Below are 14,209 nucleotides of genomic sequence, written 5' to 3'. Positions count from 1 at the left end.
TCTTTTTTTAAAATTTATTTTATGTGGTACTGAGGGATTGAACCCAGGGCCTCATGCGTGCTAGGCAAAAACTCTACCACTAAGCCACATTCGCAGCCAACCTTAAAGACTTAAACTACATCTTAAAGCTGAATAATTATGCGCATATCTGATGCTAGGGTTTAAATCCAGGGCCTTGGGCTGCCAGGCAAGGCCTTTACAATGTGAGCTGCACTCTGAACCCTTTCTAATTTTTTTTTTTGAGATAGTGTCTTGCTAACTTCTCCCAGGCTGCCCTTAAACTCTGGATTCTCCTGCCTCCACCTCCCGAGTAACTGAGATTCAAGCGTGCAACACCTCCTTGGCTGGATCATTGTTTTGTTTTGCTTGTGGCACTAGGGTTAACCTCAGCCTCAGGCTTGTTGCAGAGGCACTCCACCACTTGAGAAACACTCCCTATCCTTTTTGCTTCAGTTATTCTGGGATAGGGCCTGGCATTTTCCCTGGAGTGTTCTGGACCATGGTTCTCCATGTACATGGACCATGTAGCTGGAATGACAGGTGCCTGCCACCAGCTGTTGGTTCAGATGGAGTCTCACTGACTCTTTGCCTTACACGTTCCAATCCCCACCTCCTGGCTTACTGGGATTATAGGTTTGAAGCATTACACCTAGGCCTAAACTGAGTATCAAATGAGTTCATGCCACATTACTGTTGTAGAACAGCAAAAAGAGTTTTCTTTGAAATATCAACAGCAAGGTACCTCTGCCTATTTTTAGTATAGCAGGATAAAGTAGAAATGGGGGGCATTTCCTGCTCCCCATATAGAAAGCGGGGAATGAAGACTGAAAGTGGTGTTGCTTTTTTTATTTTTTCAAGTTGGTCGTGGGGCCTGAACTCTGGGCCTGGGCGCTGTTGCTCAGCTCTTCAACTCAAGGCAAATGCTCTACCTCTTGAGCCACAGCGCCACTTCTGGTTTTCTGGTGGCTTATTGCAGATAAGAATCTCATGGATTTTCCTGCCTGGGTTGGCTTTGAACTGTGATCCTGAGATCTCAGCCTCCTGAGTAGCTAGGATTACAGGAGCTTTAATTTCCCTCTCTCCTTAGCTATACTGTCTCATTCCCCTTACAAAATAACTTGTGTCTCTTTAACCTTAAAAGAAGTTACAGAGAGTTAAGTTCCATTTTTTTGTAGCTGATATTTGTGCTGAGAGTGGACTTCTGACCCAATCTAGAACAAGAACCAAAAATTCTGTTCCCTGTCTTAGTTAGAAGGGAACATGGAAAATCAGTTGGCAGAAAATTCAGTTAATAGGCTGCCATGGATCAGTACCAGAAGGTATTGTTATTCTTTCATTGCTAGAGATGTTTTCTATGAATTTGGTTGTAAATATCTTAGAGAAGTAATCCAAACCTTTGAGATTCAACTCCTATGTCGAGGTTGCCAGTCTGTCTCACAGGATGAGTGAGCAATAAGGAGGAACTCTAGATGCCATGTAGTGAACCTCTAGGTGTCTCGCAACAAGGAGAGTCTCACAGGGTAGAAGTTCCAGCAGAATTTATTTTAGCATAACAGGATAAAGAAGAGAGAAAGAAACATTCCCTGTTCCCCAGGCAGAGAAGGGGCATAAAGGCTCGATTTGTCAGATCATCATGTGTCTTGTTGACAAACTCTGCGTCAGCCCTGTGAATGTCTTTCTTCAGACAGAAGAAAACTAGTTTGCTGCTCAAAAGGTTTGCAGACCTGCAGGGATTTAGCCTGTGAACCACATAGCTCAAGAAAGAGCTTGGATATTTCTTGAGCAAGGAAAGTACTTTTCACTGTGTATGTCCCTTGTTCTTGTGAGAGAACAAGCAATATTAAATGACAAGTAATATTAAATATTCAATTAGAGCCCACCAGGCGCTAGTGGCTCACACCTGTGATCTCAGGAGACTGAGATCTAAGGATTGAGTTTCAAAGCCAGCCCAAGCAGAAAGGTCTGTCTCTTCAATAAACCACACACACAAAAACACCAGAAGTGAAGTTATGGCTCAAGTGGTAGAATGCCAATCTTGAGTGGAAAAGCAAGTGAGAGAACTAAGCAACTCAAGAGCAGTGAGGGGAGGGAAGGAATGAAAGAGAAAGATACTAAGTTGATACTAAGCCAAAGAAAAGAAAGATACATATCACTTGATTTGTAAGAAATAGTTTTAGGGGCTGGGAAGGTGGCTCAGTGGTAGAGCTCTTGCCTTGCATGCCTGAGGCCCTGAGTTCGATTCCTCAGCGCCACATAAGCAAAAAGAAAAAAGCCGGAAGTGGCGCTGTGGCTCAAGTGAGTGGTAGAGCGCTAGCCTTGAGCTGAAGAGCTGAGGGACAGCGCCCAGGCCCAGAGTTCAGGCCCCACGACCGGACCAAAAAAAAAAAAAATAGTTTTATTGTTAAAAGTCATAGAGTTCATAAGCTATGTAGATTAAGATAATGATGACTATCATTTTGAAGATTAAAAGGTGTTTGTGACTTTAGCTAAGTATAACTATGCCACAGAATTGTGAAATTTATGTAGTTGCTTAATCTCAGTAAAGAAATATGCCATGTGAGAGCACAAGGCCCTGAGAGGCACATCTTTAACCTTAGCTACTCAGGGAGGTCGTATGTTAACAAATAAGCCAAGCATGGTGGTTACCAGTTAACACGCAGGAGACAAGCACAGTGAGAATCTGGCCCTGCCCTCAGGGTGCATTCTGCCTGGAGAGAGACTTCAGAGACAATAGGTCACAACCAGCCTGATCCTAGTTTGGGCATCTATGTTGAAACTGACTTTGTGTGGGATTTGTGATGGGAGATACACCTAGCAGAACCACGAGCAGTTCCTCGTTGTAGTCCAGGTCCTCACACAGCACCTTCTCAGATGTTTTTGCTTTCTTGTTTGATAACTGGGGCATGGATGGTAATTCTCAAATGGTTGGAAAGGTTGTCTTTGTGGAATATGGTTAAGTAGATAGTTGGAGTTGATTGGTAGTGAGTCATAAAGAAGCTTTTTGAACTTAAGGAATAAAAGGCTCTTGATTTGATTTTCTTGGTAATAAAATATGCATTAAAAAGCAGGAAAGGGTCCAAGAGACCCTCAGCAATTCTTGGCACACAGGGAACTACAGGGACTTTAGTAAGATACATTTTTATTTCCAGTGATGAGGACTGATCCTGGGCTGTGAAGATGTAGACCACACTCTTATCACTGGCCTTTTAAGATGAAGTATTTAAAAGGTTGCTCCAGGCTGGGAATGTGGCTTCATGGTCCAGTGCTTGCCTCGCATGCATGAAGCCCTGGGTTCCATTCCTCAGCACCACATACACAGAAGCAATAAGTGGTACTGTGGCTCAAGTGGTAGAATGCTAGCCTTGAGCACAAAGAGGCTCAGGGACAGCGCCCAGGCTTAGAGTTCAAACCCCAGGACCGGAGGGAAAATAATAAAAAACCCAACCTTATCAGGCCTTGGCCTGCTGTTTGTTACTCCTGTCCTTCAGTGCATCATGGAGAGGTGACAAGGACAGTGCTCCTCCAACCCTCAGCAGCCCTCAGTGGTGCCTATTCAGTGCCTGGGTAGTGATAATGAGGTTATTGAGAGTTTGGATAGGGTAAAAGCTGGGAAGAAGCTGGCCTGGGACAAGTGTTCCTGCTGCTGTCATTTGGTAACCTACCAGAAACGACCCTCCAAGCCATAGTGGCACCCAGTCTACCCTGATGAGGCACAAATTATGAAAACTACAGAGTGCTAAGCCAGCAAAGACATGCGTGGCTGTTTGCATCTGCCTGACACACAGCCTCAGTAAGAGGCGAGGTGAGAGATGAGCACAGCTACTTAAGCTGCCCAGCATGTGTGCCCTGTGGTGCCTGCTACCTTTATGTACTTAGGTGGGCTTGTCAGCACAGTCACACACTGCCAGAGTCTGGGAAGCCCAGGGGAGGGCCCAGACTGGAGGTCTCCCCTCTGTTATGTGAGGGTGGTTCTGTCACCTAGTAATGGTTCGTGGGGTTTAAAGCGAGTGTTAAGGCACCTGGAAAATACTGTTACTAAAGGTCATGTTCGTTATTTATATTGTGTGTGTGAATAAAAGATAATCTTTTTTAGTTCTTTATTTTTGTCCTTTGTCATATTATAATATCTAAGTGACATGGTAATTCCCTGCTGTGTGTTTGTCTTAGTATTTTCTCCACTTTGAGCTGGTGAAGAATGGGAGAGATAGAAGGAACATACAGAGTCCTGCAGACTGCAGGCACACGCCTTGGGAGCCAGACCCCTGTGGGTGTGAGCACCCTGGAGCCAGGGCAGGCACTGTCATCCAGAATGCAGGACAAGTGTCTGCACATCCACGTGAAGCTGCTGGACAACACCGTGGAGATGTTTGACATTGAGGTAAGAAGCACATTCCTCATTCCCTCTGAAGGTCAGGGACCAGGTACCAAGTTCCATTGGCTAGTTCCAACTTGTACATTTAGATCCAGAGTTTGATCAAGAGGGGTTTTGGTGAACACAGAAAAATCCTTACAAAAAGTGAATATGAGTTCTTTTAGTTTAACAAGTGGTATCCTCTTAACTTTTATCTAAAATTCTGAAAAGATTCAATGTTTTCACGTTTTTCGTTTGAGAGGCTGACTTAAAGGACAGCTGAAAACAATCTGCAACCAGATTACTTCCACCCATATCTTTCCTGCTCAGCTGGCTGGGTACCTGGGTGAGGGAATGTGACTTTGCCTCAGTATGGGTAAGCATCTCTGTTGGGAGACAGATTCACCCCCTCCTTCTCATGGTAGCCAGGGCGATGAGTAGCCGACAGCACTCAGACAGCTGACATACCCAAGCCACTGTACAGTATTAGTGTATATTTTTATTTTTCTAAGTCAACTTTGAATTTTTTGTTTAGAAAGTAAGAGTCACTTAGGAGGCTGAGATTTGGGGATTGGGGTTCAAAGCCAGCCCAGGAAGGAAAATCTGTGAGACACTTACCTCCAGGTAACCACGTATGAGCCATTCGTGCTTGGCTTGACTTTTTATTTTATTTTAATACACTGTGGATTAAACTCAGGGCCTCAGGATTGCTAGACATGCAAACCAATGAGTCACACCCTGTTCCAAAGCAATGCGTTAATGGAGGCAGGGAGGAGAAGGAAAGAGGGAGGATTGGCAGGCTAAGCAGTTGGCACTTGAATTCAGAGGTTGGTGCTCTACCATATGAGCCATGCCTCTAGCCCTTTTTGCTTTAGTTACTTGTTTCAAGGTAGGGTATTGGCATTTATACTCACACTGGCCTGCACTGTGTACCTAGGTTGGCCTCAAACTGTGATCCTCTGGAATGGTTATGACCAGAGGCCTGAGCCATAGCCCCTGACATTTTATTTTTCTTTATTTCATTTTGAGACCAGGATCTCACTGTGTAATGTAGGCTGGCCTTGAATTCAGATCCTCCTGCTTCAGTTTCCCAAGGGCTGAGATTTCAGATAGGCACTACCAACCTCAGCCTCATTGTTTTGATTTTTTTTATTCCAGCCATTCTATTGGGTATGTTGTGAATCTCATTGTAATTCAAGATGTTTTAAGTTTTTGCCACGCTGAGGATGAAGACCTCAACCTCACAATGTTCTACCACTGAACGAGACACTCAAGCCCTAAAAGTGATTTGCAGTGGCTGAAGAAGGAAGGGCTTTGAGCTAAAAAAAAAAAGAGAGAGAGAGAGAATTATATAATTTAAAAGTGAAGCCAGGGCTGGGAAGGTGGCTCAGTGGTGGAGCGCTTGCCTTGCAAGCCTGGGGCCCTGGGTTCGATTCCTCAGCACCACATATGCAGAAAAGGCCAGAAGTGGCACTGTGGCTCAAGTGGTAGAGCACTCACGAGCTGAAGAGCTGAGGGACAGTGCCCAGTGCCCCACGACCAACAAAAAAAAAGTGAAGCCAGTCTTAGAAATGGTTCTTGAGACTGTAAGGACGATTGATCAGAAAGCCGCAGTGCAGGGTTATGAGGAGCTAGAGAAAACAGGGCACCTGCAGATGCTTACCAACAGTTGAGGCTTGCTTGCATCATTTTAAACTTTCGTCTAGAGTTGTCATGGCGCGTACAAGTAGGAACTTTTATTGATAATGTATTAAAATCAGTGCTTATTCTCATTTATAAGTAGTAGTTACCAGGATTTATGACACTTTCATCTGTAAAAATCAGTGCTGAAACAAACTTGGTTACCAGGTTTTTCTAAGATAAATGAAGTAATATACACTTTGTGGGTTTTTTTTTTTGTGGTTCTTTATATTGACTATAATTAGATTTAAATACTTTCTGTATGTGGGTTTTTGTTCTTTTTTTTAGTTACAGTGTTGCAAAAAAGGGGAGAGAAATCTTGATGGAAGGGTCAGGGTAGAGCCCTGTGTATGGATGTATGCTTCAATTTAATCAACTTTTGATGTTTATTGATTGGATCTTTGGCTGTCCAAAGTTCAGTCAGTAGCTGGTGTGTGAGTGTGTGTGTGTGTGTGTGTGTGTGTGTACGTGTACACACATGTGCACCAGCAAGACAGAGCGAGATCTAGTAAAGTTGGTTTATTTCAATCAGTTAATGAATTATCTGGTTTTGAACATTGAAATGTGCCCTCCACTGTATGAAGTTTGGCTTTTGAGACATATGTTTGCTTGAAACCCATCTGTATCTACTTGCCTTGTATGCCAAGTTGTGGAATAGTAATGCTTTCAGTCTGACCATGTTTGGTATGGAGTGTATCCAGCTTTAACATCGTAACAGTGGAGGGAGAGGCCTGGCAGGTGCCCAAGGCCCCACCGAGAATGGTTGTCTTCAGTCTAGAGGTCAGGGCAGTTATGCCTTCACTGATGGATAATTTGCTATTTTATGCATTAGAAATTGGGCTGGAGGTAGAGTTCAAGCGATAGAGCACTTGACTCTCTGGGTTCAATTCTTGGTACTGCAAACTGAAAAAAAAGAGAAGAGTTCATGTGAGTTACAGCTTTTCTGTTATCTGAAAGTATTAGACCAAGGTGATGTCTGATGATTAAAAGAGCAGTCTGAGGGTAGGGTGTAGCTCAATGGCAGAGCACTTTTTAGCACATTCAAAGGCCCTGGGTTCAGTCAACCATCTAGGATGTGGTTTGAGGTATGAGAGCCTGTCTTGAGGGACTGCATGTTCTTCTGGTTCACAAGCAAGTGGGGATGGAGCTCTGAAGAGCATGAAGGTCGTCTTTATTTTGACGTTCCACTGTCCCGTATTTCCCTGTCTTCTAGTAGGCTCACAGGTATTAGGATGAGCTTCCATTTTCCTTTCTTTTGTTTTTAAATTTTATTTTATTGTAAAGATGCTGTACAGAGGGGTTATAGTTAGATGAGTAAGGCAATGTGTACATTTCTTGTTGAGCATTGTTACCCCTTCCCTTATTGTTCTACTATCCATACTTCCCTCCCCCTTCTTTTCTTTTAAGAATTACAGAGGTACTTGGTGCTGGTGGCTCATACCTGTAAAATCCTAGCTACTTAGGAGGCTGAGATCTGAGGATTGCAGTTTGAAGTCAACCCAGGCAAGAAATGCTGTGAGTTAACAGTGGAGCTGTGGCTCAAAGTAATAGACCATTAGGTTTGAGTAAAAAAGCTCAGGAACAGCACCCAGACCCTGAGTTCAAGCTCCATGACCAACGAAAAATAAAATAAAATAAAAACACCACCTCCACCAACAACAAAAGAATTATAGAAGCATTAGTTGAAATATGTAACAAGTAGGAAGACAAATTCTCAGTCATGAAGTTCTATGCTCCAAGACTTTTTCTATTTCAGTAAAAGTTGGTATTTTCAGCCTGGCCAGGAAGAAATAGTCAAAATTCCAAAAAGTATCATAGCCAGATGTTTGCCATTGCTCCAACATGGACATCCCAAATATGGCAAATAAGCTGCTTCAAACTTATTTTGGCCTCACCTCAGAAGAAAAAGCTAGTAATTCGACATCTGAAATTTGGGGAAAATATAGGCTTTTTACAAAAACTGATATGTGTCTCTGGGAGACATAGCTATTATGTTACTCTGCCCTAGGTTTTAGAACCTGTTATTTTGTCATGGAAAAGTGGATCTCTTTTAACCCTGACACCCAAGAATGTGGTAGGGTAGTGTATTGCAGAGACGTGGACATTTTTATTCTTAGTTACTCAGTCGTGGTAGCAGAGCGCTCAGTGACAGTGGCCTCCTCCAAACGCAACACACACCCGCAGAGTTGGTATGTTGGTTTTTAGGCTAGAAAATGAGAAAGACTAGGGACTGCTGTCCTATAGACCCCAGTACCAGAGAAATCCCCTAACCACAGGTAACTAATAGCGAAGACTACAGCAATGCAGGTTCTCAGCACAGGGCAAAGAAATGCAATTGGCAGCTTTTCACCTTGCTTGTATCACACAAGAGTTCTAGCTCTTGATGTACACAATGAGAGGGGGCAGGAGTCCCCCAAGGTGACCCAACCAAGCTGTGAGCCCCACTCAGAGCAGCTGAGCATCCCTGTGCTGTTTTTACCTATGTAGTTCTCCTCTTTGCCATCAGGAGAGCCAGAAAGCTTCCCCTTAACGTTTTCTGACTGTTACCTTTTACTTTTTTTGGCTGTCACTCTTTTATGACTTTTTTTTTTTTTTTTTTGGTCTGTCATGGGGCTTGAACTCTGGGCCTGGGCGCTGTCCCTCAGCTCTTCAGCTCAAGGTGAGCGCTCTACCACTTGAGCTACAGCGCCACTTCCGGTTTTCTGGTGGTTTATTGGAGATAGGAGTCTCACGGTCTCTCCTGCCCAGGCTGGCTTTGAACCGAGATCCTCAGATCTCAGCCTCCTGAGTAACTAGGATTACAGGCGTGAGCCACCAGCGCCCGGCTTAAAGTATACCGTTTTTTTCTTTTATGACATTTTAAATGCCTGAGTTAGTGGCCCAGCTCTCTACACACAGGCTTCCACAGGGGCAGGGGAGGTGAGGTGGGTTATACAGCCAGGTACTTCTTCTCAGGCCTCCCATTCCCCGTGTGCTTTACATCTCAACCTTTAGCTACTTGATGGAGTGTAGATGTGCAGCTCTTTCTGCCTGCAGATCTACGAGAGAGACTCTGTGGGACATCTTTATCAGGTCTCCCACTCAGATTCTGGCCCATGCTAGAGAATGGAGTGTTACTTGTGCACATTTCTGTCTCCTAGAGCCATGCTGATTTCAGGCCAGATCCTTACTACAAGTCAAAGGGCTCTCACTTCTCTGCAGGCCTTCCCTTGGCTGACCAGCAGACACCTGTATCATAGTGCATTTTCAAGACTTGCTGCCATCATTTGGCTTTCTGTTGATCCGTGTTGAAATGAGTTGTTTGGCTGGTCCCACCACCTCCTGAGTACATTGAAATTTGTTCTTGTTCCTGTTGGAGACGGTGAGATCATTCCTAAAGTTCAGTGATGTCAGCAAGGTGCCACGGGCACTCTTGCATGCATATGTGCTCCTGTCTTCAGCCCTGCCACGGTACCACAGGGTTGCTAGCTGGGTGCCGGTGGCTCACGCCTGTCATCCTAGCTACTCAGGAGGCTGAGATCTGAGGATCGCAGTTCAAAGCCAGCCCAGGCAGGAAAGTCCATGAAACTCTTATCTCCAATAAACCACCAGAAAACCGGTAGTGGCGCTGTAGCTCAAGTGGTAGAGCGCTAGCCTTGAGCTGAAGAGCTAAGGGACAGCACTCAGGCCCAGAGTTCAAAACCCACAACCGACAAAAAAAAAAAGAAGAAAGGAATTGGGCTGATTTATGTTCCTTTTCCTCATGGAAATGCCCCCCGCCACGGCGGCTTCCCCGCTCTCCTGATGAGGCCTTGCTCTCTCAGTTCTCTCTCTTTTCTCTGCTGCAGGCTTCTACTGCCTGCCACTTGGGCCTGCTGTAGTTCAGGTCCAGGCCCACCCTGTCACTGCCTCCACTGTGTCATCCTCCACCACTGCCCACCCCACTGGACTCTCAGACCCAGTCACACGCCAGGGTGCTGGCAGTTCCATTGTCCCGAGCTCCTCAAATACTGCAGCCTGCTCGGAAGGCCACAGCTGTGACTCTACTCCAAATTCCTATCTCCTGTGTCAGGATTCGTCAGACACCTTCTGCTGATGCCGTTCACTCATACACTTCATTGTTTTTCCTCCAATTCACTTGTGCAAAAGGAACCCCTCTCTTCCGGGCACCTAGAGAGTACAGTGTTCTTCACAGCTTTGCTTCTGCTAGGGAGCTTTTTAACAAGGTCATCTCATCAGCTTTACTTACCGTGAGTTCACCTTCAGTATTGAAAAAGTAGCCGGGTGCTGGTGGCTCACACCTGTAATCCTAGCTACTCAGATTGAGGATTGTGGTCCAAAACCAGCACAGGCAGAAAAGGCTGTGAGACTCATCTCCAATAAACTACTAAAAATCTGTAAGTGGAGATGTGGCTCAAGTGATGGAGTATTAGTCTTGAGCAAAACACTCAGGGATGGGGCTGGGAAGGTGGCTCATTGGTAGAGCTCTTGCCTTGCATACATGACCCCTGGGTTCGATTCCTCAGCACCACAAAAGCAAAAAGAAAAAAGCCAGAAGTGGTGCTGTGGCTCAAGTGGTAGAGCGCTAGCCTTGAGCTGAAGAACTGAGGGATAGCACCCAGGCCCAGAGGTCAGGCCCCACGACCAGACCCCCCCACAAAAAAACACTCAGGGGCAGTGTCCAGGCCCTAAGTTCAAGTCCCAGGACCAGCTCAAAGAAGAAGAAGAGGAAGAGGATGGGGTGGGGGGAGGAGGAGGAGGAAAGTAGATCTGGGAGATGTTTGTAAGGGTCTGAGTTCAAACTGCAGTACCAGTTTAAAATAAGGCTAATTCTCCAAAGCCTGTGGTTGGATCCCTAGCACCATGGAGGGGAGGGGGTAAACTCTAAGCCAGATAAGATGGTACACACCTATAATCTCAAGACAAGATTACAGGTTTTTGAGGCTGAGGCAGAGAATCTCAAGCCTGAACCAACCTAGGCTATATAACAAGACCTGTCTCCAAAACAAAACATTTTTTTTGGTCCATTCTGGTGCTTGAACTCAAGGCCTGGATGATGTACCTGAGCCTCTTTGTGCTCAAGACTAGCGCTGTATTACTCTCTACCACTTGACCCACAGCCCGCTTCCAGTTTTTGAGTGGTTAAATTGGAGATAAGAGTCTCACTAGGACTTTTCTGCTTAGACTGGCTTTGAACCTCAGATCTCAGCCTCCTGAGTAGCTAGGATTATAGGTGTGAGCCACTGGCACTCAGCTAACACATTCTTTTTTTTTTTTTTTTAAATCAGTCAGTATAGAAAGTAACTGAGATTCTCCAGAAAACTAATAGTATAGGCATCTGGTTTTCCAGACCATGCTCTAGCCTTACAGAATGTCTTATGTGAAGTTAGTTCTCTGGCACTGTTTTGGCATGGATGGTGTTTTACCCATGCCTCAGATTTTGGCATGCTCTCCCTGGGTAGGCCCACACAGGCTCAGCAACTTGAGCATGACCACATCTCGCAACCATGTGTGTGTCATGCGGGGCTCCTCAGGCTTCTGGGTTTTCTGTTTGGTTGGTTGATTCAGTCCTGGAGCTTGAACTTAGGGCTTAGGTGCTTTCACTGAGCTTTTGTGCTCAAGGCTAGCACTCTACCACTCTTTACTTTAGCTTTTAGTAGGTAACAGGAGATGTCTCACAAACTTTCCTGTCTATACTCACTTCAAACTTTCATCCTCAGGTCTCAGCCTCCTTGAGTAGCTAGAATTACAGATGTGAGCCACTAGCACCCAGCTTTTGTGGTCATGTTTGAGATGGTATCTTGCTTTATGCCTAGCCAACCTGGGTTGTGATCCTCTGTTTGTGCTCCCCCTTTTTATTGGGATGACAGGCATACACCTCTGCACTCAGCCACTATGGTAACATTGTGATAGCTTGCGACGTCAAGCATGTACCACCATACCCAGACCTTGGTTGAAATAGAGTTTCATAAACTTTTATGCCTGGGCTGGCCTCAAATCACAGTCTTACGACCACCACCTCCCAGGTTATACATCCTTGCCACTGTGCCCAGATTAAAAAGTTGTTTGTACCTGGGCAGCCAGTGGCTCATGCCTGTAATCCTAGCTACTCAGAAGGCTGAGATCTGAGTATCTCAGTTCAAAGCCGGCCAGGGCAGGAAAGTCTGTGAGACTCTTATCTCTAATAAACCACCAGAAAACCAGAAGTGGCGCTGTGGCTCAAGTGGTAGAGCATTTGCCTTGAGCTGAAGAGCTGAGGGACAGCGCCCAGGCTCAGAGTTCAGGCCCCATGACCAACAAAAAAAAAAAAAGTTTGTTTTACACAGTTTTCACTCCAGTTATCTGTTGTGTTTTGTTTTGTATTGTTTTATTTTCTTTTTCTTTTTTCTGTTGGTCATGGGGGCTGCACTCTGGGCCTGGGCGCTGTCCCTCAGCTCTTCAACTCAAGGCTAGTGCCCTGCCATGAGCCATAGTGCCACTTCTGGCTTTTTTCTGCTTATGTGGTGCTGAGGAATCGAACCCAGGGCCTCATGCATGCAAGGCAAGCACTCTACCACTGAGACAACCTCCCAGCCTGTATTGTTTTATTTTGTTGGTTGTGGGGCTTGAACTCTGGGCCTGGGTGCTGTCCATCAGCAATTCAGCTCATGGCTAGTGCTCTACCACTTAAGCCACAGTGCCGCTTCCCATTTTCTGAGTAGTTTGTTCAAGATAAGAGTCTCATGGACTTTTCTGCTTGGGTTGGTTTTGAAACCATGATCCTCAGATCTCAGCTTCTGAGTAGCTAGAATTACAAGTGTGAGCCACCAGCCACCTGGCTTGTTTTTCTTTTTACGTTTGGCATCTCCATTGTATTTTAACTTAAAATTAAGTTTAAAGCTAGGAAGGTAGTAAATATATTCTATTTGAATAAAAGAAGCATCAGTTATTGATTATCAATCAAGGAATGCTAGGAACCTTACAGAGTGACTACTTATGGGAAAGAAAAAAAAAACTAGATGCGGGGCTGGGAATTTGGCTCAGTGGTAGAGTGCTTGCCTAGTGTGCATGAAGCCCTGGGTTCCATTCCTCAGTAACACATACACAGAACAAGCCAGAAGTAGTGCTGTGACTCAAAGCCTTGAGTGAAAGAGCTCAGAGACAACGCTCAGGCCCTGAGTTCAAGCCCCATGACTGGCCAAAAAGAAAAGAAAACGTAGATTAGGTATCTGAGGAGTGGTCCGTTCAGTTGTTCTCATCAACCTAGAGTCTCTCTTGGTAGCCAGTTTTTGTTGTCAGGTGTCTTCTGGGCTTCTGGGTACTCTCTTCTGCTGGAGAGCTGGTCCTCAAGGTTGCATATGTCACCCGGCTCTGCCGGCCCCTCTGGGCCCCTCTGCAGCGGGGACTTGACCGAGGATGAGTACTCAGGGGAGGAGGGACAGGAAGTTGTAGTCAGGCACCCGGGTCCTGAGACTGGAGGGACTTTGGGATCTCTGTTCTGTGGAAGTACCTACAGCACATACAGGTGCTTTTGTGTGGCCACATGTAGCAAGAAAGAAACCATTGTGTCAGGAAGGTTGCAGATGGCATCCAGAAAGCCAGTGGTACATGTTGGGATAGAGAAGCCCACCAAGGGCCCTAAGGCTTAGGTCAGAGCGAGGCCACTGAGGTGCTGGGTAGCCTGGGGTTACCCAGGATGTGAAGCTGCCCCCAGGAGTGCAGAGAGGTCACAGGAGGAGCCACACCTGGAGCCCTCTGGGCAACGGAGCATGCGGGCTTGCCAGTGGAGACAGGGAACCAAGGAGCCTCAAGCCTGAGCCGTTTCCCACTGTGATCCCACAGAGTGGAGGTGTCTTAGTAAGGAGTTCTCTCAGTTAGGTAGGAGCAGTGAGTATCTCTGGCACAGAGGTGAAAAGCATTGCTGTGCTGTCATACTTAATCTACAGCTCAGGTGAAATGCCAGGGCCTGCGCAGGAAGGCATCTTCTAACTGAGTTCAGGCTCAGCTCCTGCAGCGGTAATTGTGCTTTTATTTTATTTATTTATTGGTCAGTCGTGGGGCTTGAACTCTGGGCTTGGGCACTGCCCCTGCGCTCTTCAGCCCAAGGCGAGCACTCTACTGCTTGAGCCACAGCACCACTTCCAGTTTTCTAGTGGTTTTTATTGGAGATAAGAGTCTCACGGACTTTCCTGCCCGAGCTGGCTTTTTTTTTTTTTTTTT

At 45.7% G+C, this 14,209-nt stretch overlaps 1 protein-coding gene across 1 annotated transcript in view; it reads left to right on the top strand.

The window, feature by feature from the left end:
- Nucleotides 1–4,172: 4,172 nt before the first annotated feature.
- The window catches only part of Farp2 (FERM, RhoGEF and pleckstrin domain protein 2), a 106,817-nt gene continuing 96,780 nt past the window's right edge, over nucleotides 4,173–14,209 (top strand). Inside the window, exon 1 of the mRNA XM_013033646.1 lies at nucleotides 4,173–4,378. Coding sequence (XP_012889100.1) covers nucleotides 4,196–4,378 — 183 coding nt within the window. The 5' untranslated portion in view covers nucleotides 4,173–4,195. The remainder of the gene's footprint in view (nucleotides 4,379–14,209) is intronic.

The sequence above is a fragment of the Dipodomys ordii genome, unplaced genomic scaffold, assembly GCF_000151885.1.
Source record: "Dipodomys ordii isolate 6190 unplaced genomic scaffold, Dord_2.0 Scaffold174, whole genome shotgun sequence".
NCBI lineage: Eukaryota > Metazoa > Chordata > Mammalia > Rodentia > Heteromyidae > Dipodomys > Dipodomys ordii.
The sequence above is the reverse complement of the archived record's forward strand: the minus strand, read 5'-3'. Positions and strand labels throughout refer to the sequence as shown.